General features: G+C 37.5%; 1 protein-coding gene across 1 annotated transcript in view; it reads right to left on the bottom strand.

The window, feature by feature from the left end:
- The window catches only part of hsd17b12b (hydroxysteroid (17-beta) dehydrogenase 12b), a 25,801-nt gene extending 9,480 nt beyond the window's left edge, over positions 1 to 16,321 (bottom strand). Inside the window, exons 1-3 of the mRNA XM_067400538.1 lie at positions 16,020 to 16,321; positions 3,567 to 3,613; positions 2,850 to 2,925 (exon numbers count right to left, since the gene is read on the bottom strand). Of these exons, the coding sequence (XP_067256639.1) occupies positions 2,850 to 2,925; positions 3,567 to 3,613; positions 16,020 to 16,173 (277 nt within the window). The 5' untranslated portion in view covers positions 16,174 to 16,321. The remainder of the gene's footprint in view (positions 1 to 2,849; positions 2,926 to 3,566; positions 3,614 to 16,019) is intronic.
- Positions 16,322 to 21,447: the final 5,126 nt, after the last annotated feature.

Below are 21,447 nucleotides of genomic sequence, written 5' to 3'. Positions count from 1 at the left end.
AAATTAATTTTATGATAAATTATATAAGCTTCTTAAATTATGTGATTTCAACAAAGAAGTTATTCTAATTGGAGACTTAAATGTAAACTGGTTAGATAAGAAATTGAAAATTGATCTAAAGCAGCTTGTAAAAGGACCCACAAGAATAGCTCGATCGTCTAAAACACAAACTGATTTAATTTTTACAAATAAACCTGATCATGTACTTAAGACTTAATATGATTACAGGATTGCCAGATCATAATTTATCCTTGGTAGTAAGAAAACTGACAAAGAAGCGGTTTAGCCATCAGACTAGAAAAGCATGGAATTTTTTCCCATATCAACTAAATTCATATGGGAAAATGTAAAAAATTAACAGGAAAATGTAAAAAAGAATAAATAAATAAATAAATAAATAGAGATAGAAGGAAAACGAATTAGTGATTATGCTATGATAGCAAATACTTTTTTCATTTTGTAGATGTAATAAGTGTTCTTACTAAGTCTATTTGTCTAGATATTCCATGTATTGCATCGATGGATGGTGTCTTGTCCAAGTTTATTCTTAAGCAGGTGTCAAATAGAGAAGTTGATAGAATTAGTTCACTTAAAAAAAAATTGAACAGCTAAAGATAGATATGGATTAGATACTCTTTTCTTAAAAACTTATAAAGAATTATTTACCGGACCACTAACTCAGATTATTAATCTATCGATAGCACAAGGAATTTTTCCCTCTGCATGGAAGTTTGGAGTAATTACTCAGGTTCATAAATCTGGAAGCTATACAGAAATGAGTAATTATAGACCAATAAGTATTCTTCCTGTAATGTCGAAATTTGCTGAAAAATGGGTAGCGGAGCAAATAATCACACATCTTGAAAATAGTGCCTTTCCCCTGATAATTTCCTCATCCCCATGTCATCCGAGATGTCCATGTCCTTCTTTCTTCAGTCAAAAAGAAATGAAGGTTTTTGATGAAAACATTCCAGGATTATTCTCCTCATAGTGGACTTCAATGGCCTCCAAACGGTTAAAGGTGCTTCAAAGCTTCAGCTACACCTTCCCTAGTCTACTTATGGAAAAAATGGAACTGGCGCTGCGTTCGTTCCATAAGTAGAATAGGGAATGCGTAGGACATAGAGCGTAAGCTTTTTGAAGAATACGAAAGTGCGGTTTTGGCGGAACCACTTGGAAGGCGATCATTTGTTTATATAAAGCATATACATTTAAAAAAAATTTTTTTTTTGAAAATGACCGATCGTTTCGATGGATAAGACCCTTATTCCTCGTCTGGTATCGTTTAAAGCCCTTTGAAGCTGAACTGAAACTAATTTTGACCTTCAACCATTTGGAGGCCATTGAAGTCCACTATAAAAGGAGAATAATCCTGGAATGTTTTCATCAAAAATGTCTTTTCGACTGAAGAAAGAAGGACATGGACATCTTGGATGACATGGGGGTGAGCAAATCATCAGGAAAATTTTATTTGAAAGTGAACTAATCCTTTTACCCATCTAACCTTAACCCATGTAGTAACCAGTCATTTCTTGGGTAACTACATTGTAAGTACAAATGTTTGAACATAATAAATGCTAACATAAACATTGGTCAATCACCAATATACACCAGAAGTCCTGTCCATTTGGAAGACTACACCACACATGTAAAGAGTCATTATGTCCAACACTTTTGTCAAATGTCTGATGAAAAGTGTTCAGTGGAGGTCACTGGGCTGATTTCCTCCATTCGATTCTCTCTCTCACTCTCTCTCTCTTTCTCTCTCTCATTCCCGCCATGACATCTCAAGGATCCACCTCCATCTGTGAAGTCGCGCTCTGCTGCAGCAGCCAGGCAGCTCAATTGGCAGAATGCCTGCCTTTCAACACGGAGCTAAAAATAACTCAGCTCATTAACATCCACATTCATTTAGCAGAGGGAGACACTCACTGCCTCACAAACAGGAGCAGCACTCTCTTATCACGACTCCACACACACACACACAAACGAATAGGTACCCCACAGGTCCTCTGCACACAAGCAAACACAAACGCATATTTGCCACACATGGGTGCACACACGTGTGTGCATGCTCCAAATCATGCCATCCTCCTCAGACCAGGAGTTAGCCAACCAAAGGACAAGAAAAAATGAATGGGGGGCATTTGCGATTCAGCCACTGCCGCTCCATTCATGCAATGATGCCATACTAAGAGACCCTTGCTTTTTGCTTTGTTCTCGCAGTGCCAGTAATATAAAGAATACAATCAACACAATCAACATTGGATTATACATATAAAAAATGTAAATGATGAAAATACATCTTATATTAGGTGTACTTACATCAAAAAATAAATGTAAGGTACAATGTACTTATTGTATTGCAAAACACTCATGTCCCATGCTTATACTTAATGTTGTAAAATTAACATTACATAAAAAAAGAAACAGATACAATTTTATTTTGTATTTTCACAGTAAAAATGTAAATAATGTTCCATTTATTAAAAGCAAGTATAAATCATCAAGCTAGTGTTTTGAGCATTTTTACATGTAATCCAAAATAATAACTAAAGGCAGTAACTATGTATTTTATTTGTGAACTGATGTTAAGCTGTTTTTTTTAATAGTCAACTTATTTTTAAACATTGGTCACAGACACAAAGATGCAGCTTTAATTTCACCAAGCTGATTGCTCACTAAAAAAACGCTCACCGTCATCATGTTTTCAGGCCATTTCAAGTTTGATTTTGACGTGACATAAAGCGGTGATATCTAAGAGTCTAAGAAAACATTATGGTTTACACACACACACAAAAAAAAAATCATCCTGTTAGCTTTTCACACAGGTCGAAGCAGACACCTACCGATATCTTTGGACACTTCATCCAGCTTCTCTTGAGTACGGCTGATGAGAACTATAGCAAAACCTTGTCGAGCCAGCTGCACAGAATCAGAAACATTTAACATTATAACTATACAATATTATTCTTATATCATTATTTTAATTATATATTATTAAACATTTCAACTGATTAGATCCTAATTACATTATCATTCACAATTAACATACATTTCTATCCATATTTCTGTACAAAGGATCCTACTCTAAAGGTCCCCTTTTGTCCATCAAGGTCAGCAGTGAGACAGTACAGAGACATCAGTGTTTATATCCAAACTATAAATTTTTATCCCAGTACTTGAACATGAATATTTCTAACACAGAAATTACAATACTGTGTGGTTGAAAAGACTGTTTGTAAAGCCGTTTCATACCTATAAAGCTGCTTTCTCTTGGTAAGAGGCAGCGCCAACACAGATTTAAATGATCCAGTGTGATTTTGTCAAAGGTATAACAGACATGGGCGAATTGTCATCATTTAGCAATTAGATCACGTGGGCTTCTGAATTGAGATTGTGATCTTTTAACGGTTAATCGTGCAGCTCAACTTGCCGGTTTGACGACTGTATAAAGCAAACCTTTAAGAACGGAGTTCTCCCTGAACTGAGACCTGTACTCTGATGACTCATTGTGATTTCCGTGAAGAGATGGGGGGGGGGGGACAAAACCTGAGGATTCTTACCTCCTCCGCATAGGCTTTTCCGATTCCATCGGTGGCCCCAGTCACAACTATAGGGAAAAAGACAGAAGAGTCAGAAGGAAGTTACTGAAGGGAGAATGTAAATAATCGCACTAAACCTCAACTTATGTCTAAAGCAGTGATGCCATTGACAATCATTATGGGTTCCCCAAACCTTTCAGTAAACAGCTCCTTAAAGAACCTTTTTTGTGTGTGAAGAACGTTTTATAATCTACACTCTTTAACCTAAAAGTTCTTCCATGAAGAACATTTAACATCCATAGAACCCTTCAATTGCACAAAATGTTCTTTATAGTGGAAGGAGGTTCTTCAGATTATTAAATGTTCTTCAACTAAGATAAAAAAGGATCTTTCAGTGGAAGGTTCTTTAGGGAACCCAAAATGGTTGTTCTGTGGCATTACTGTGAAAACCACTATTTGAACCTTTATTTTTAAGACTGTAAAGAACCTTTTTCCAGTATAAAGAACATTTTGTGGAATGAAATGGATCATAAAGGATCTTCATGGAAGCATACACTCTGAAAAATAAAGGTTCTTTATTGGCTCCATGAAGAACATTTAACATCCATAAAACCTTTTTATTGAACAAAAGGTTCTTTATAGTGGAAAAAGGTTCTTTAGAATATTAAAATGTCCTTCACCTAAATAATAATGCAAAAAAATGGTTCTTTCAGGAACTGTTCACTAAAAGGTTCTTCTATAGCATTGCTGTGAAAACCCCTTTTGGAACCTCTATTCTCTATTTGTCCTGGTTTCACCTAGACAACAGGCTCTGTCACCCCCCATACATGGTTCACTTCTGTAAAAATAGCTTGAAGGCAACCAAAGAGGGAAACGGCTTTACATTTATAGAAAGAGCAGAAAAGCTTGAATTCATGCAAGGTTCCCTCTTCACTGGGCATCAAGGACACAGGACACACATCCCCACCCTTTAGCCTGGCATCTTTGGTGTCAGAGATGCCAGCACTGATTAAAGATTTACATGGGCAGCCCGCATGCACCGGCTGGAGTAACACAAGAGAGTGTGGAGAGGGAGGGGTGGATGACGAACAATAAGACAGCGCAAGGGAGGAGCGAATGAGGACTGATCCTGGGGGCAGTTAAAAATAGAAAGGGAAGAGTGAAAGGCAAGCGGCTAACGGAGAGTACAGTTGGGAGGGGGCGGCACACAGTTAGAGGCAAGGGAACCATTTCCCAGTTATTTTTAAGCACATTTACAATACATTACTCCACATGAACGGAGGGGGAAAAAACACTGGTTGGGACGAAACGCTCCGAGCGTGTACTGCTAGGTGAGGACAGAGAGAGTGAAATTTTGTATGAATGCTGCTGTATGGCGAACTGCCTCCATCTCATAACACACCCTGAGCAATGTCCACAACACATGCTGGAAATGTGAATGAATGGGAGTCTTATTCAGAAAAACTCTGCTTAGTAAAAAGACCTCACGTGTTTAGCGCTGTTGTGTCTCTGTACTTTACAGTTTAACTAGACATCCAAAAAAAAAAAAAAAAAAAACACTTCTGTTCACATCAGGCCTGCAGAAAAGGTGTAAAAATATCTTAATTTGAGTAGAGTTAAGAACTATATCCAATGTTTGGTTGTCTTGCATTTTAAGGCTTTGACATGTTTAGAGTTTTATAACAGCAAAATAACCTTGTCCTTCATCTAAATGCAGGCAATGCTTTTAAGAAAAAACAAACTGATGCATTACAGTTCATAAACATGAACACAAACAGCTTAATATAAGATCTGGAACGTTCCAGTCAAGGTCTTACTTGCTTACATGCAGTTAAAGGGATAGTTCACCCAAAAATGAAAAATCTGTTATTATTTTTGGGTGAACTATCCATTTAAATGTAATTTAATTTCAATAACACCACAGTAAAAACAGTAATATTGTGAAATATTATTATAATTTAAAATAACCATTTTCTATTTTAATATACTGGATCACTGAATTTATTCTTGTGATGGCAGAAATGGATTTTCAGCATCATTATGCAGAAATATTTCTTATTATTATTATTATTATCATCAAAGTTGAAAAGTTGTGCTGCTTAATATTTTTGTCGAAACCGGGATTCTTTGATGAACAGAAAATTCACATGATCAGCATTTATTTGAAACGAAAATCTTGTGTAACATTATAAAATGTCTTTACTGTCACTTTTGATCAATTTAATGCATCCTTGCTGAAAAAAAAAATCAAAACAGTAGTTTATTTAATAGTTACTTTTTTTGTTTACTGACAAATTAACATTTTCACCTCAATTACATTTTGTGGAAAAAAGACTGAAAAAATGCAACCCAACCAACCTTCATCCAATAAAAGGGTAGCAGCACTATCTGGCTTACTTTCTAAAAATCTGGCACAATATTAAATATTAAATACTAAGCATCTGAGTGAAAACATTCACAGATTGATGGTGAATTTGAGCATCATCTGTTAGAAAATGTCAGAGAAAAATCTTCAGAAAGTGATGCCAAACCTGGCGATGAGGAATTTGGGTCAGTGGAATTCAAGTTATTTTTAAAGTATATAGCTAAACAATGACGTTAACCAGCCCAGTGAATTAATTTATCATAATAACTGTACATTAGTCAGACACAGCCCCTTCCCATCTGCCATATGAAAAACAGAGAAAACCGCAAAATACATCTTCACTAAAAAACCCGGAGAAGCATTTCAGCTTTGTGAACATGCGAGGTGGCGTCAGGGAAACACCCCTTGTTAATTTCACATTCGTAACTGGCAGGTTATCACAAGCATGAAAAAAAAAAAAGTGTTTTTCGTCAACCTTCTCGAGCTATACATCAAAAGATTAAATGCTGGAGTCTGGTCAACTGAGAAATGATCTTATAAGAGTGAAGACGCCCCCTCACAGCGCACACTGATGCTGCTACTGCTGCTAAATATTCTGAAGGCTAAAAAAAGAACAGGAGATTAAAAATACCAGGCAGGCACTGCAGCCTCGTCTGGAACAGCTGCAGCACTTGAATACAAACGAGCCTCAGCTTCCCCCGGCATCACATGCACTGCACTCCTCCTCCCCGGGCTCACGGACCAGGCCGTACATGCAGCCGCACATCCACACAGAGCCCTGTGCATTTGATGCGGTATTTACTGCAGCTGCATGTCACACAATAGCCAACTGTTTAGTGAACTGACACGGATGAAGCTTTAAAATAAAGGGTACACAAGGACCCTGACTGCTAACTGCCGTCAATAATGGATTTGTTTTTGTTATGTTTCACATATACCGCCGTAATCATTGCAGGTTTAACAATTTCCGATGAATTTGTTCATTAACAGCATAGCTCAAGCGACAGTTTACTTTTTTGTAACAAGTAGGCATTGTTCTTCAACAAGCCTACAACCAAAACTTTGAGAAAAACAAAAGTGCCATCCCTCACTGCCCTTGGATGTTCCCATGTTTGCAGTGTTATGTAATAGCACACCCATCTCCGTCCGCAGACCGGGATCCTCCCTCCTCATTGGATGCCGCAGTAGAGGATTCAAAGTGTCTCCTGGGCCCCCACTCCCAGTAACATGCTTCTTTAAATAGCATGGGGTGCCACGTGCCTCTCTCGACGGCTTTATTTGCTTCACATCAGCAGCGCTGTTCAAAAGGACGGTTTTAAAATGGGCTGCTCTAAAAATAGACTGAGATGCATTTATTTTTCCCTGAGGCAAGATATTTTCAGAAAGGGGGAGAACTATGTGAATGTCTTCTGCGATCGAGTGTGCAGTACAGTAGAGTTACAGCAATTCATAAATATCTATTAATGAAGCATTCAGAACAATGTGTAAAATAGGGGAAAAGCCTTCAATTAGGGGAGAGCAAAGGAAGTGCAATCTATACCACATTTCTTGCTGAAATATCACATAAATATTTATAATTATGTCACATCATTGTGGAGAAATGCGTATGACTGCGTATGTGCAGTACGCACATTCAACTATTTTTTATTCAAATTCTCAGTAAATGACACATTGTACCATGCAAATTCCTTGGAATAAAGTTAAATCACAGATATTTTATAGCGGACATGGGTGAGCTGAGTAAAGATACACTTCTTCAGTTCATATTCATTAAAGAATATTCCAGGATTCAAAGTCTGTCTTTATATTAAGTAAAATTTTCAACCGACTGGTTAATAAAACATATATTGGTCAGTTTTTCAATTAATATAGAGTAGTGTAAAAGCACCAGAGGAATTGAGAGAGAAAAAAAAGGAGGCAGAGGAAGCACTGTGCACATTGTTCCATGAGAAAGAGGAGGGAACAACACTAAAAGATACAGCTAAATGGACTGAGATAATATGCAATACAGAGACGAGGCACGTGTTATTGAGGGTGCTCTTCATGAGAGATGTAAATACACACGAGAACTCAAATGTCTAATTGCAGCTCTCATTCAGTCAGCCAATTACATCCAACCACACCTTGAGCCAACAAATGCATTCATTCACAAAACTAGCCAGGACTATGGAAGCTTGTTACCACCATGAAATAAAAAATAAAAAAGGTAATTGCAACTTCTCACAATTCGGACTTTTTTCTCAGAATTACAAGATACAAACTCACAATTGCGAGTTTAAAAGTAAGAATTGCATGATGTAAAGTCAGAATTGGGTGATATAAATTCACAATTCTGAGAAAAAAAGTTTATATATTCTGAGTTCTCTCACAATTCTGACTTTTTTTCCTCAGAATTGCAAGATTTAAGCTCGCAATTACAAGTTAAAAAGTCAGAATTGCGAGATATAAAGTCAGAATTGCAAAACAAAGTCAGAATTGCAAGATATAAAGTCAGAATTGCAAGATATAAAGTCAGAATTGCGACAAACTCGCAATTGTGTTATTAAGTCAGAATTGCGTAATATAGAATCAGATTTGCGTGTTATAAAGTCAGAATTGTGAGATTTAAAGTTGCAATTTTTTCTTGCAATTGCGAAAAAAAGTCAGAATTGCGACTTTATATCTCATAATATATCTCATTATATCTTTATATCGGAAATTGCGAGTTTAAATCTCCAACAAAAAAAAGTCAGAAATGGGAGATAAAAAGTTGCAATTACCTTTTTTTTTATTTTATTTAGTGGCGGAAACAAGCTTCCAACAGGACAATACCTGGTATGAAGACAATGTATTTTCTATGTATATTTTTAGATTTCTTATTTTCTGTCTTGTATTATACAAGCGTGACTCCTAAATGCTTTCAAAGGATTCTTTTGAAGAAATTATTTGTTTTAATCCATGCAATTACTAATGAATAACTAATAGGGACTGGACATTTCAAGCCTCAAAAAGGATATTAAAATTTTCTCAAGATTCCTGCACTATATTCAAAGTCTTTTGAATTCATACTACAGCTTTGTATTAGGAACAAGCCAAAACTTAAGTTGTTATTCACTGATAATCTTCAACTTCAGTGAGATAATAACTGCTGCAACTGGACCATTGAATCAGTGTGTTGAATGAATCAAGCAGTTCTTTGAAAAGATCTGACTTAAAAAAAAAAATTACACAAAGCTATCGTAGGGCTTCAGAAGTGAGTTGTGAAGAACAGGCCAAATTTTAGCAAATTCACATCTTCCCTAGCTCTCCTTGGTGAAAATCATTCTTTTTGAATTAGATCTTTTTGATTAACCATTTGGGCTATAAAACCAGTCATGAATGATTCATTTACAAAGTGACCTGATAATTCTTATGTTCAAGTCACTGACTCAATGATCACAGATCCCTGATGTTAACAGCTCAGTTAAGTAAGATTATCAGTGAAAAACAACTTCAATTTCAATTTGTTCTTCACACAAAACTAATTCAAATTCAAATTTGATATATAGCGTACAAGTGGCATGCCCTACTGGCTTTCATACTTTATTATTATTATTTAAAAATATGCTGATGCTCTTTTGAAAACTAAAAGGGCATATTTATGAATGCTTTAAATAAAAACCTATATTTTCCTAAAGATATGTCATAATTACAGAAGATATTCCAGAAATATTTTAGCCTATGTATGAGGGATGGCCTTGGAATGTTGTGTTGGACAGCAGGGGGCCTTTGAGTCCAAAAGGTTGAGAATCACTTATTTATATTGGTCTAAAGGCAAAACTAAAGGCATTTAAGTATTATTTACAAATACACGAGTGGGGATTAAACATGATTTAACAATTAATGACAGACAAAAGAGGCCACTTGATTAGATATCAGCTTAGGTCAAAATCAGAACAAAGCACGTTGGTGGTGACTGGTCTAAACTAGTCTTAAGGATCATGGACTTTTGGAACTCCACGTACGATAAGCCCATGGTCAAAAGTCAGATGTACCAATAAGGCAAAAAAGACTACAGTCAGTGTGAGGATCCCTCTACCTGCTTTGCTAAAAAGTCAAAGGAATTATCCATTGGTTAACTCCAGATCCCACCCACACTGGTCACCATCACCTTCATCCCTTTGTCACAGAGTACATGTCAGTTGAGACCCAGAGTGATGAACTAATTTATGACCTTGTCCTTGTGTTTCTATGAGCTTCTGTATCTTTAAAAGTCACCATAAAATCAAAATGGACCATTTTTGTTTTTTTTTATAGAATATTGCAGAATTTATTATAAATGATTTATCTGTGCACATATTTTTCAAAAAATATCTCAAAAATTTTGCCACTTTCTTATAATGACATCTCTTCTCTTCTCTGATGACATTTTTACTGGTGTGAGGGCGGGACAACCTTTCACTCACATAGTAAACCACCACCCGTTTTAGTGCTGGGCGGTTTGACCAAAAATCTTTATCATGGTTTTTTTAAGATTCTGGCGGTTTCACAGTATATCACGTTTTTCTTCACTGGACATTAATTATGGCTTATTTTACTGTCAGTAATACAGGGAATGTATATATGTATATCAGTTCACAAAGCTAACAATTTAGTTTAATATGTATTTAAAAGAAAATGTAATTATTTAATTCAATTAATAATAATAATAATAATAATAATAATGTTACTGTGAAGACCTTTGATTTTGTGTTTTAATGAACAGTATTATATTATTATAATTATTATAATTATTATTACCATTATCTATATTAAAAGTTCACTCTACTGTACAATAGTAATAGCTTCTATTTCTGTTATTTCAAGTTGTACCAAACTTTTATTTTGACAGGTTGTCATGAAGACTTTTGTGTTCCTGTCTGTATATGATACAACAAATGTCAATAGTTTTATCATATTAAATGGTGAAATATTAATGAAGTGACTCTAAGAGCAGCTCTGCAGATGAAGTTCATCTTTCCATGTATAGTGAGACAGCAGACACTAAAATCATCATGAGCGTTTGTGTTGTAGGATACGAAACTGTGGCGCTCACTCACACAGACACGGCAGAACATACAGACTTCAGATTTCAACAGCAGAATTTTTGAGCTTTAATGCTCAGAGACACTAGTCCGTATCAATATCTGATTCATTGTACAGCCCTACTTATTCTCCTACCTATTTATTCATCCAAAAATGGCCAAATTCTGTGACTTTCCGCTTTCCGTAAGTTCTATTTGTGACTGGATTCCTTGATTTCATCCGTGTTTTCTGCATTGCAGAAATTATATGGCTCCACATGGTATTTGCAGTATTAAAGAGTTAGTTTTGTGAGTTATTTATTTTTGTGTTATAAAGTTGTTTCCATTAGTGTAAGAAGGGTATGCAGTTAATAGTCACTCTACATAGCGCTCTTCATGGCCATTGAATAGATACAGCAGCTGTTTCAGCTACACACCGGTATGGCGTTTTTAAAAATTCATATCGGTCTTGGAATTGAAACTGGTTTACCGCCCAGCACTAACCGTTTTATGCCAACTTTAGGTTAAACAATTTATATTCAATATTTTATTCAACGATACCTTATTTTTTCACATAAGGATTAAAGAAAAATCTCTATTAAAGTGTTATATAAGCCATGCGATGCGGGTAAAAAGTTGTGGTGTGTGATCTGACATATGTGGTTTATGAGGACACAAATGTGTATAATGACATGGGTATTACATAAAGGTGGACAATTCTTGTGTCTTCCTAAACCAAATGGCTTTAAAAAAAAAAAAAAAAAAAAAACACACTAAACGTACGTAACCTCGGTTCCCTGAGATACAGGAACAAGTGCTGCGTATGGGAAAAACTCCTTTTTTCTCTTATTACTGAAGCCTTTTTCAATAACGCAGTGTAACTGCATGGCCATTGGTTCAAACTGGGAAACATTTTGAACCAATGACGGCATGACGGAGCTGCGCGAGCCTATGGCGATGCAGCATGCCAAAAGCCCTCCAAAACGTACCCTCATGGTTACACATGCTAAGAGGGAGCTGGCTCCCATGAGATAACAGCACGACCAATGGGCTATGTAGAAGCTGTCAAATCACGCTGAAAGGACCAGAGCGTGCAACGCTGGAACGTTTAAGTTATAGAACCTGATAAACGTGGTCGGTGAGGACCACCTCACAGACGTCTTTAATGGAGACACCACTAGACCAGGCTCACGAGGAGGCCATACCTCTAGTGGAGTGGTCTCGTTCTCCTATGGGGCAATCCAGGCCCATAGAGGAGTAACAGAGCGATAGTGTCCACAATCCAACACGAGAGTCTTTGCTTTGTGACCAGAAGCCCCTTGGTGCAGCCACCAAAGCACATAAAGAGCTGGTCCGACTGCTGAAAAGGCACGGAACGCTTGATGTATGTCCTCAATGCCCTAACAGCGCAAGGTAAATCCAGCTCACGCTCGTCCCCTGGGGGAGGTAGCACTGAGTGGGTAATTACCTGCGCTCTGAACGGAGTCGAGAGCACCTTAGGAACGTAGCCATGCCTGGGTTTCAGGATGACCTTCGAGTCATTAAGCCCAAATTCAAGGCACACAGGGCTCATGGAGAGGGCCTGCAGGTCGCCTACATGCTTGACCGATGGAAGAGCCAATAGCAGAGAGGTTTTAAGCGATAGGGGCCGAAGGTCAGCTGACCGCAGCAGTTCAAAGGGAGGACCTTTGAGCGCTCTGAGGACCGTGGAGAGGTTTCAGGTGGGTACTGTGAGAGGGCGAGGGGGATTTAGCCTCCTAGAACTTCTCAAGAAACGCACAACTAAGTTGTTTCTCCCCACCGACTGGCCAGCAATAGGGGCATGAAACGCTGCCACATATACTTTGAGCATGGAAGGCGTGAGACCCTTGTCCAGATGCTCTTGGAGAAATGACAATATCGAAGACATGTCACACTCAACCGGATCTTTGTTTCGAGCCGTACACCAGTCAACGAAGTCCGACCATTTTTGGGCATAGAGGCATCTAGTAGACGAGGCTCTGGCCTGGGAAATGGTATTTAGCACGTCCACAGGGAGGTCGACAGGCTCCCATCGAGGGACTAAAGGTGCAGGGCCCACAGCTCTAGCTGGGGGTGCCAAATTGTCCTGTTCTCCTGAGAGAGGAGGTCCTGTCTCAAGGGGATAGGCCACGTGGCTTTCGTTGAAAGCCTGAACAGTTCTGAGGACCAATGCTGGTTCCTCCAGAGTGGGGCCACCAGAAGAACTTTGTGTTTGTCCTCCCTGATTCATCTGATGACCTGAGGGATCAGAGTGACGGGGGGAAAAGCATAGGAGGAGGCTGAGCTAGTCGTGGACTAAGAACGTGGGCTAAGAAAGCTAGTCTAAGAACGCTGGGCAGTGAGAGTTGTCTTCTGAGGCGAAGACGTCGACCTCTGCCTTCCCGAAGATCTTCCAGATTCTGAGAACCGTCCAGGGGTGGAGCGTCCACTTGTCTGAGGGGACATTGCTCCGAGACAACATGTCTGCTCCCAGGTTCATTTTGCCCGGTATGTGCGATGCTCTAAGTGATCGCAGGTTGGGCAGTGCCAATTCAAGAGCTGCTTTGCCAGCGCATAGAGGCGTCTGGACGAAAGGACACCACCGTCATGCTGTCCAACCAATAGGAAGGTTTGGAGGGCCCGACACACTGCTAGCATCTCTAGGCAGTTGATGTGCAGCTGGCCCTCCTCGCTCGACCATGAGCCGAAGGCTGGTCTGCCCTCGCACAGAGCGCCGAGGGCGGCAACTCTGAAGACCACGCCCCCCACTCTTCTGTTTCAGAAGCCATCAATGATATGCTGTCATCAAGCGGCTCGTCCTCTGAACCGCCAAAGGAAACCATGAAACATGTCGTTCACTTCAGCAGGTCTGGGTGGCAGAAAAGACGGGAGATGGCTCTCTGTGTGGAGAGAATGAGGCATGCAGGGGCTGATCCAGCATGAGCTCACTCGTGTCCAGGCGCTGAGCCCCTTTGCCACGCTGTTTCCTCCCAGAAGCCTGTGAGGAAGAGAACGGGAGGGCGCAGGGGGCGGGACCACTCTCTGAGAAGAAAGCGATCCGTGAGCGCAGAGAGGCCAGACTCATGTTCTCACAGTGAAAAAACGCCCAGGCAGAAAACGCACTCACTGTGCGCATCGTCCCGTTGCAAAGGTGCCCTGCAAGTGCCACAGCCGTGGTGTGACATTTGCAACAATGTCGCTGACGCCGTGAAAACAGCAGAGAAAACTGCTCTTTTAAAAGCGGTTAAAACTGCTGGAAATGGCTCTTTATAATGTTCACTGGATGGCGGCAGGGCAAGCGCTGAAAAACCGAAAGCGGCAAAGCAGGCGGCTCGAGAGCGGGCAGTCTGCGAGGGCGCCGATGCTGCAGGCGATCAGCAAGTCTCAGCTGGTCCGCTGCGACGCCTCTTCAACGGCAAGAAGCGAGCTTGATCCATGGTGAGCAGGCGAGAGAAGGCGAAGGCGTTCAGTCTCGTTGTCCATCGAAGAGAAGCGTCGTCGTCACTGAAGGATATAGATCTGAAATCCTATGGCGAAATGCTCGCTTATACAGCCAGACACCCCGCCCATTTTGGCAGGCTTTGGCGCGCTGCATCGCCATAGCCTCACGCAGCTCCACCGTGCTGTCATTGGTTCAAAAAGTTTCCCAGTTTGAACCCATGGCCGCGCAGTTACACTGCGTTATTGAAAAAGGTTTCAGTAATCTGAGAAAAAAGGAGTTTTTCCCATACGCAGAATAAGTGAAGAATCGAAAAGGAACTGTGTTTTTTTATTTGTTTGTTTTTCTGAAATTCAAAAAATGCAGAAAGTTTTCTGTGATGGGTAGGGTTAGGGTTAGTGTAGGGGGATAGTGTAGGTGGATATGCCAGTTTGTGTGCGTTTCTCTCGCTTTGATTTTTTTGATTGGTGGAGATTTCTTTGCAGAATCGTGGATAATGTAGTTTTCACCAGGAATCCCACTGTTAACAATTATTTAAAAAATAAGCTTAAATAATGCAAACTAATGGTTTCAGCAAAAGCAGTCGATTAACAAACTCAGTGTGTCTGTCTTTAAAGATTCATAAGTTATGGTTAAAAAAACCATCCAATTTTCCTATGGAGAAAATAAATGTTTTTTTTCTTCCAGAGCCCATCTGTTGCACTCTATTAGGGGAAGGGATATTCTTATTCTACAGAAAATTTGATGTGTCATCAGAATTTAGGTCTGGTTTGATCAGAAAATGAATAATGTAAAACAGATATAAACTAAACAAATAGACACAAAATTGAATTTTTGATTTCATGGTGTCTTTACCACACAATATTTATCCAAAAACTAACATTACTGCACTTTACATCGCTCATTAAACATTGCATTTATGTCTGTATTTCTATACTGCAATCACTATATTAGATAAGTGGTTCCTGGAGGGCAAATCAAAAAGGAAAGTTCACTCAAAATAAATAAATAAATAAATAAATAAATGTTGTCATCATTCACTTACTGTCAAGTTGTTCCAAACCTGTATGAGTTTCTATTTTCTGCTGAACACAACATATATTTTAAAGAACATTGGTAACCAAACAGTTGACGGTAGACACTTCTTTAATAGTACGAAGAAAAAAAAACTATGGAAGTCAATGTCTACCGTCAACTGTCTGATTAATACCAACATTCTTTAAAATATCTTATTTTGTGTTCAACAGAAGAAAGAAACTGATACAGGTTTGGAACAACTTGACGGTGAGTGAACGATAAAATTTACATTTTCGGTGAACTAACGTTATCACTTTAATACTTGTGGTGCCTCCATTCAAGATCTAAGTTACTCAAATAATAACGAACACAGAGCCGTAGCCAAAAACCCGGAAACGTCAAAGGTGGATAGGTGGATTAGATCAGTGGAAGTCATGTAGAAAAAGTTAGTAAAAGAAAAAATTTTAAACTCCAGCCCTCATCTTGATAGACAAAAAAAAAAAAAAAAAAAAAAATGTTGTATAAAGTGCCTGACAATGAAACCATCATGTTACCATAATGACAGACAGTAACTGGTGGCTGATTGTTGGAGCAGCTTGCCTGATTATTGTCAGTGCAGTGTGTGTACCAACCTGCCCATTTCCCGAGTTTGGATGCCCTCATTAAATTTCCATTCCCCACAATCCACACACGAATCCCGTTAAGCAGTCTCCACAGAGTGCACACCGTCACCCAGGCCACAGTGACAGCACCGATCCAAAACAGTGCATCTGTCAGCAGCTCCATGATAACGGAATCAACGTGCCTCGGTGTCTCACACACGTAAAATCACAACTGTTTTCACTGATTCTGCTACAAATACAAATAACTGGGATGCTACACGCTGTCGATTCGTTAATGTGCAAGATTCAAGCAGCACATCCGCTTCCGTGTTGATTACGTTAATCTGCCGACTGCTTTCTGATTGGATAGAAGTTCTGTTCGTCCACTCATCGGTGCGTCACCGCCCACTACTTCACGCCTATCCGGAGAGAAAGGCTGAAGAGGTAAGGTATGAATAAAACAATGTTAGAACATTTTAAACCATTTAATTATTATATTAAAATTGTTTTATCGGAATCATACGTTGCCGCGGGAACGATTAAATACATATTTAAACGTAATGTTAGATACATACAAAGATAAATATTGTCTGAGAATTCGTGTCAAGAGTCAGTCACTTGTTGTTCAGGAAAAACACTGACAAATAATTATGGAAGCAGGCTTAACAAAGGTTTTAATACATTATTTAATCAGTGCTTTTTATTATAGCCTATTTTATTGTGCAAAACATGGCATCTAAACTGAAAATATACCAGTCCCCTTTGATCAATTGCATGATTAAAATATGAGTGAAAATCTTAGTCCTGCAAGGGATGAAGAGTATATTATTTACTAAAGCTTTAGTATATCAAATGCATAAAACAAGCTATTGTGAGTTTGAGGCTAACAACAGTTAGGTTAGAACTTATTTTACAGTCTTGTTCCCCATGTACATATGTAGCCTAATTATTATAGTAATTACAATAACTAGGTACTAACCCTGAACCTATCCCTAAACTTAACCTCAACCCATGTTGTTACCTTATATTACCTAGTACTTTCTTAGGTAAGTACACTGTAATTACACATAAGTGCACTGTTAGACCTTGCTGTAGAAAAACAGCCAAATTCTGACAGTAACAAACCATTTTCCATTAAAACAGTAATATCCTGTAGAAAACACTGCATTCTGGGTAATATTTGTCATCTTCGAGAAAATAGCCTACAGGAATATACTGTGAGTTAACAATGCTCAAAGTCAGCACTCAGAGGCTGTGTTCTAAATCACACCCTATACCCTCATTCACTATTCCCTATACATTAGTTCACAAATATAGTCCACTTGACAGAGTGAGTGAATGAAAAGAAGTGAGTGAATTCAGAAACTTTATGAACACATGATAAGCAGAATCACTGAAGGACAGAGAAACAAGACCAGAAAAATGACACGAGCAGAAACACAAGAACTACAACTGACTTCAGTGTCAAACCAGTTTGACATTATTTTTGTCATACATGTACGGAAGTTCTTGTTGAGAATTAACAGATATGGATGTTGATGTTTTATTGAAAATAAAAATTTATTGAAGTTTGCAGTCACCTTTAGTTGGGCTCTTGACTCTTTTACATTAGCTTTCTCTGGCTGCTGTAACTGAGTGTTTATAAAACACATTTGTTATGGCAGGAAAAGGCCAACATAAAGCTGATCAGGTGTTTGGCTGTTGTGATGATTCTGTAATCATCTTGGACTTGTCTAATTCACTGATCTATTTCTGTGTCTAGTCTTTGATTTAATGGGTAATTTATCTTTATTAATTGTACTATATCCGTGATTCAACAGCGTATGAACAAGTAATCAGTTATTTAGGAGAATATATAAGTCCTTATAATGCATAAAATATTTTGAGCTCCTGCTTAACTTGCACAGCAGAGACATCAACAACAATCAGAATATGAATCTCAACAATGGTGACATCCAAAAGTTTAATGTTGCAATGCATGCTAAATGCCAGCATAGTACAAAACTCCCAGCATGCACTGCAGAATGAATAAATTATGCAGCTTTATTGCCACCATTGTTGAGATTGATTTTTTATATCCGTGTGTGTCTAAATAATGCTGCAGCTGTTTTTAGTGCATGGCATTTAAAAATAAACTCTTTTTAGCTGATTGTTGTTGGAACTCTCGCTGTAGTTTCACAGTGGCAATAATGAAAAATATTAGTCTGTTAATAATGTAATAATGGATAAAACAGTATGAATTCAGTGAATCAAGAGACTATGTGATGGTTATGTCTTCACCAACACATAACTATCCGCACTCAACAATTTGTTTCTCTATATTTGTTTCTGCCATAAATATATGAATAGTTTAAGCAGCCAGAGAAAAAAAAAACTGATGTATTAAAAGGTCATGGGTAAAGAGCTCAACTAAAGCAAACGCTGATCTCCTTACTGGTAACATCAAACCAAACATTTTCACCAAAATATCAACATCTAAACTTCTGTTAATTCTCAATAAGATTTCTTTTGTAGAAATAAAGTTAATCTGGTCAGTAATAAGTGTAATAATGTGTAATGTGTAACAGTTGTAGTTCTGCTCGTAGTTGTAGTTTCTGCTCATATTTATTCCATTCTTGTTCCTCTTTTCAGTGGTTCTGCTTGTTAACAGCAGGTGTTCATCATTAATGCTCAATCATCACTTAAATATAAACTTAATTATCTCACTGCAACACAGCGTCAATGTTACTTTTACTCTGTAGTGTGGACACTAGAGGATGTTCCTGTGGGGTTGAAAGGGTTAAAGGTGTAAGATAAAAAGACACACCCACAAAATGTAATTTAACAGTTACAAACTGTTTGTTAAAACACTGTTTACTGTAGTTTACTGTTGCCAGTAGTTTACTGTAAAATTGAGTTTTGCGGGTCACCATTGTGCTGAAGAGTAGAGCCTGTGCTTAGGTTCAGGAGAAGATCAGTAGACATTGGTGGTATGCTGCATGTTGTTTTATTTAACAGATGGTGACTGTGTAGTTGCTGGTGCAGTAAAAGTCTTTTTGTTTAAAATGTTTGTATTGAACTAAAGAAATAAGTTCATAGTAATGATATGCTCATATTATTAATATATAATAAAAATTAGTTTGTAAATTTAAATCGCACTCTGACAGTTTGAGGCAGTTGGTTTCTGCAAATGAAATGAGGCAACATGTGTTTTAATTTAGTGCATGGTATCTTTACAGTAACATACTGTAGATTATAGTAAATAACTGTACAATCAACAGTAAATTACTGGCAACAGTGTTGCCAGTATTTTACTGTAAAAAAGCCTGGCAAGGTCTAACAGTCTGCACATACTGTAAAATAAAGTGCAAGCACAATTAGCGTCAAAGCAAGTCAAAGTAACATACATATTTAATGGAAAAAAACTTTTTAATGTGACATTTAACACAGTTACAGTACCACTTTATATCAGTGGTCCACTTTAGATATTTTACTAACTATAAGTAACTTAACTCTGATTAGAGTATTAGTAGACTGTCTGCTTCATATCTGCTAATACTTTATTTTGACAGTCCTCCAACACACATTCTACTGGCTATAAGTAACTTTGCAACTGCTGTACTTCAACTTATTCTACTAAACCAAAACCTACCCAGCCTAACAGTCTACTAATACTATTCTAATGAAAGTTAGTTGACAATATAGTTGAAAAGTTGTTTAGAATGTCCATCATAATAAAGTGTAACCCAAATTACATATGACATATTTCATGCAAATATTATAAACATCTTCTAAGCTATAGAAGATATAAGTGCTCAACTATTCTCTGTTGTTATTTTTAAATTTGCTTAAATTTAACATATGCTTTATCTACTATACATACTTCTACTTCTATGTATAATTTTATAGTTTGTCACTTGTTTTGTCTTTTATTTTCTCAGCCACAATGTCTAAAATAAACTTCTTTTTTTTTTCAGAATGCCTAATGCGAAGCATACGTGAGTTCAAAGTATGTACATTTTTCTTTTCACAATGCATCTTGATTTTCACATTACTGCCAGATTTGTTTTTGATGTAGCTATTACTCATCATTCAGCACAAAAAAAAAAAAAAAAATGTAAAATGTATTTTAAAAAAAAAAGTGCAAACAATAAAAGACAATAAGAAAACTGATTAAGAAAATTGTAATGAGTGGGCAGGTTAAGGTACTGGACAACCAGTTATATATTGTTTATAACAAAAGACATTGATAAATGTTTGACTCTTTATACCTAAAAGGAAAGATAATAGAAAATTAAACTCAGATCCTTGAAAGTGGATACACACACCTAAAACACACAATTAAATCAGAACACATTATAGACATCTATTAAATGAAATTAAAGACAATTATTATTACTACAGACTAAGCTGAACACAAGCACTAAAACATTTTTTAAATAAAAGAAAACATTGATTGCTTTATTTTTGAACCACTGTAATGCACACATGATGGTTTCTACAATGCTTTTGGGAAACGCAGACCAAATCAGTGAAGTTTCAACATTTTGATGATCCGTTATCAGAATATAATGTGTCTGATGTTTAGGTGCTCATATAGGACAACTTGTTTGACATTTTATAAATTGAATGTTCTGGTTGAGCCTTAATTTTCAATATGCCACAGTCAAAACTTTCTATTAATAAAAAAATGTTTGGTTTGTATTGGCAAACATAACTCCATATATTGCATGCCAGACATAAAGGCACATTTATGACCACATTTAGTATGTTGACATTGTTCTATGACTTTTAAAAGCTTTAATTTAAAAATACAGGCATTAAAATGATGAGTAAAAGTAGATTTACAGTATTACACACAAAATGGAGAGTATGGCTGACATTTCCATTTTTTCAGATTATTTGATTTGGATTGTCTGGTGGGAATGACAGATGAAAGACATATGTAAAGATCAGTTATTCTCAATGTGTGTGTGTGTGTGTGTGTGTGTGTGTGTGTGTGTGTGTGTGTGTGTGTGTGTGTGTGTGTGTGTGTGTGTGTGCGCGTGTTTTTGTGACATATCAGGACACAAATTTGTATAATGACATGGGTATGATATAGGTATTACAAGGAGAGGATGACATATGAGGACATTACCCCATGTCCCCATTTTTCAAAAGGCTTATAAATCATACAGAATTAGTTTTTTTGAGAAAGTAAAAATGTGACCAGTTTTCTGTGATGGGTAGGTTTAGGGGTAGGGGTAGTGTAGGGGGATAGAAAATACGGTTTGTGCAGTATAAAAACTATTACGCCTATGGAATGTTCCCACAATTCACAAAAACAAACGAGTGTGTGTGTAAAGATCAGTTAGTCTCAGTGTGTGTGTCTGTGTGTGCTTGTTCATATGATTTATGAGGACACAAATTTGTATAATGACATGGTACACTGGTATTACAATGTAAACATGGTTTATGAGGATATTTCCTGAGTCCATGT

Source organism: Chanodichthys erythropterus, chromosome 11 (assembly GCF_024489055.1).
Source record: "Chanodichthys erythropterus isolate Z2021 chromosome 11, ASM2448905v1, whole genome shotgun sequence".
Taxonomy (NCBI): Eukaryota; Metazoa; Chordata; class Actinopteri; order Cypriniformes; family Xenocyprididae; genus Chanodichthys; species Chanodichthys erythropterus.
Note: the sequence above shows the minus strand (reverse complement) of the source record. Positions and strands in the feature narration are given on the sequence as shown.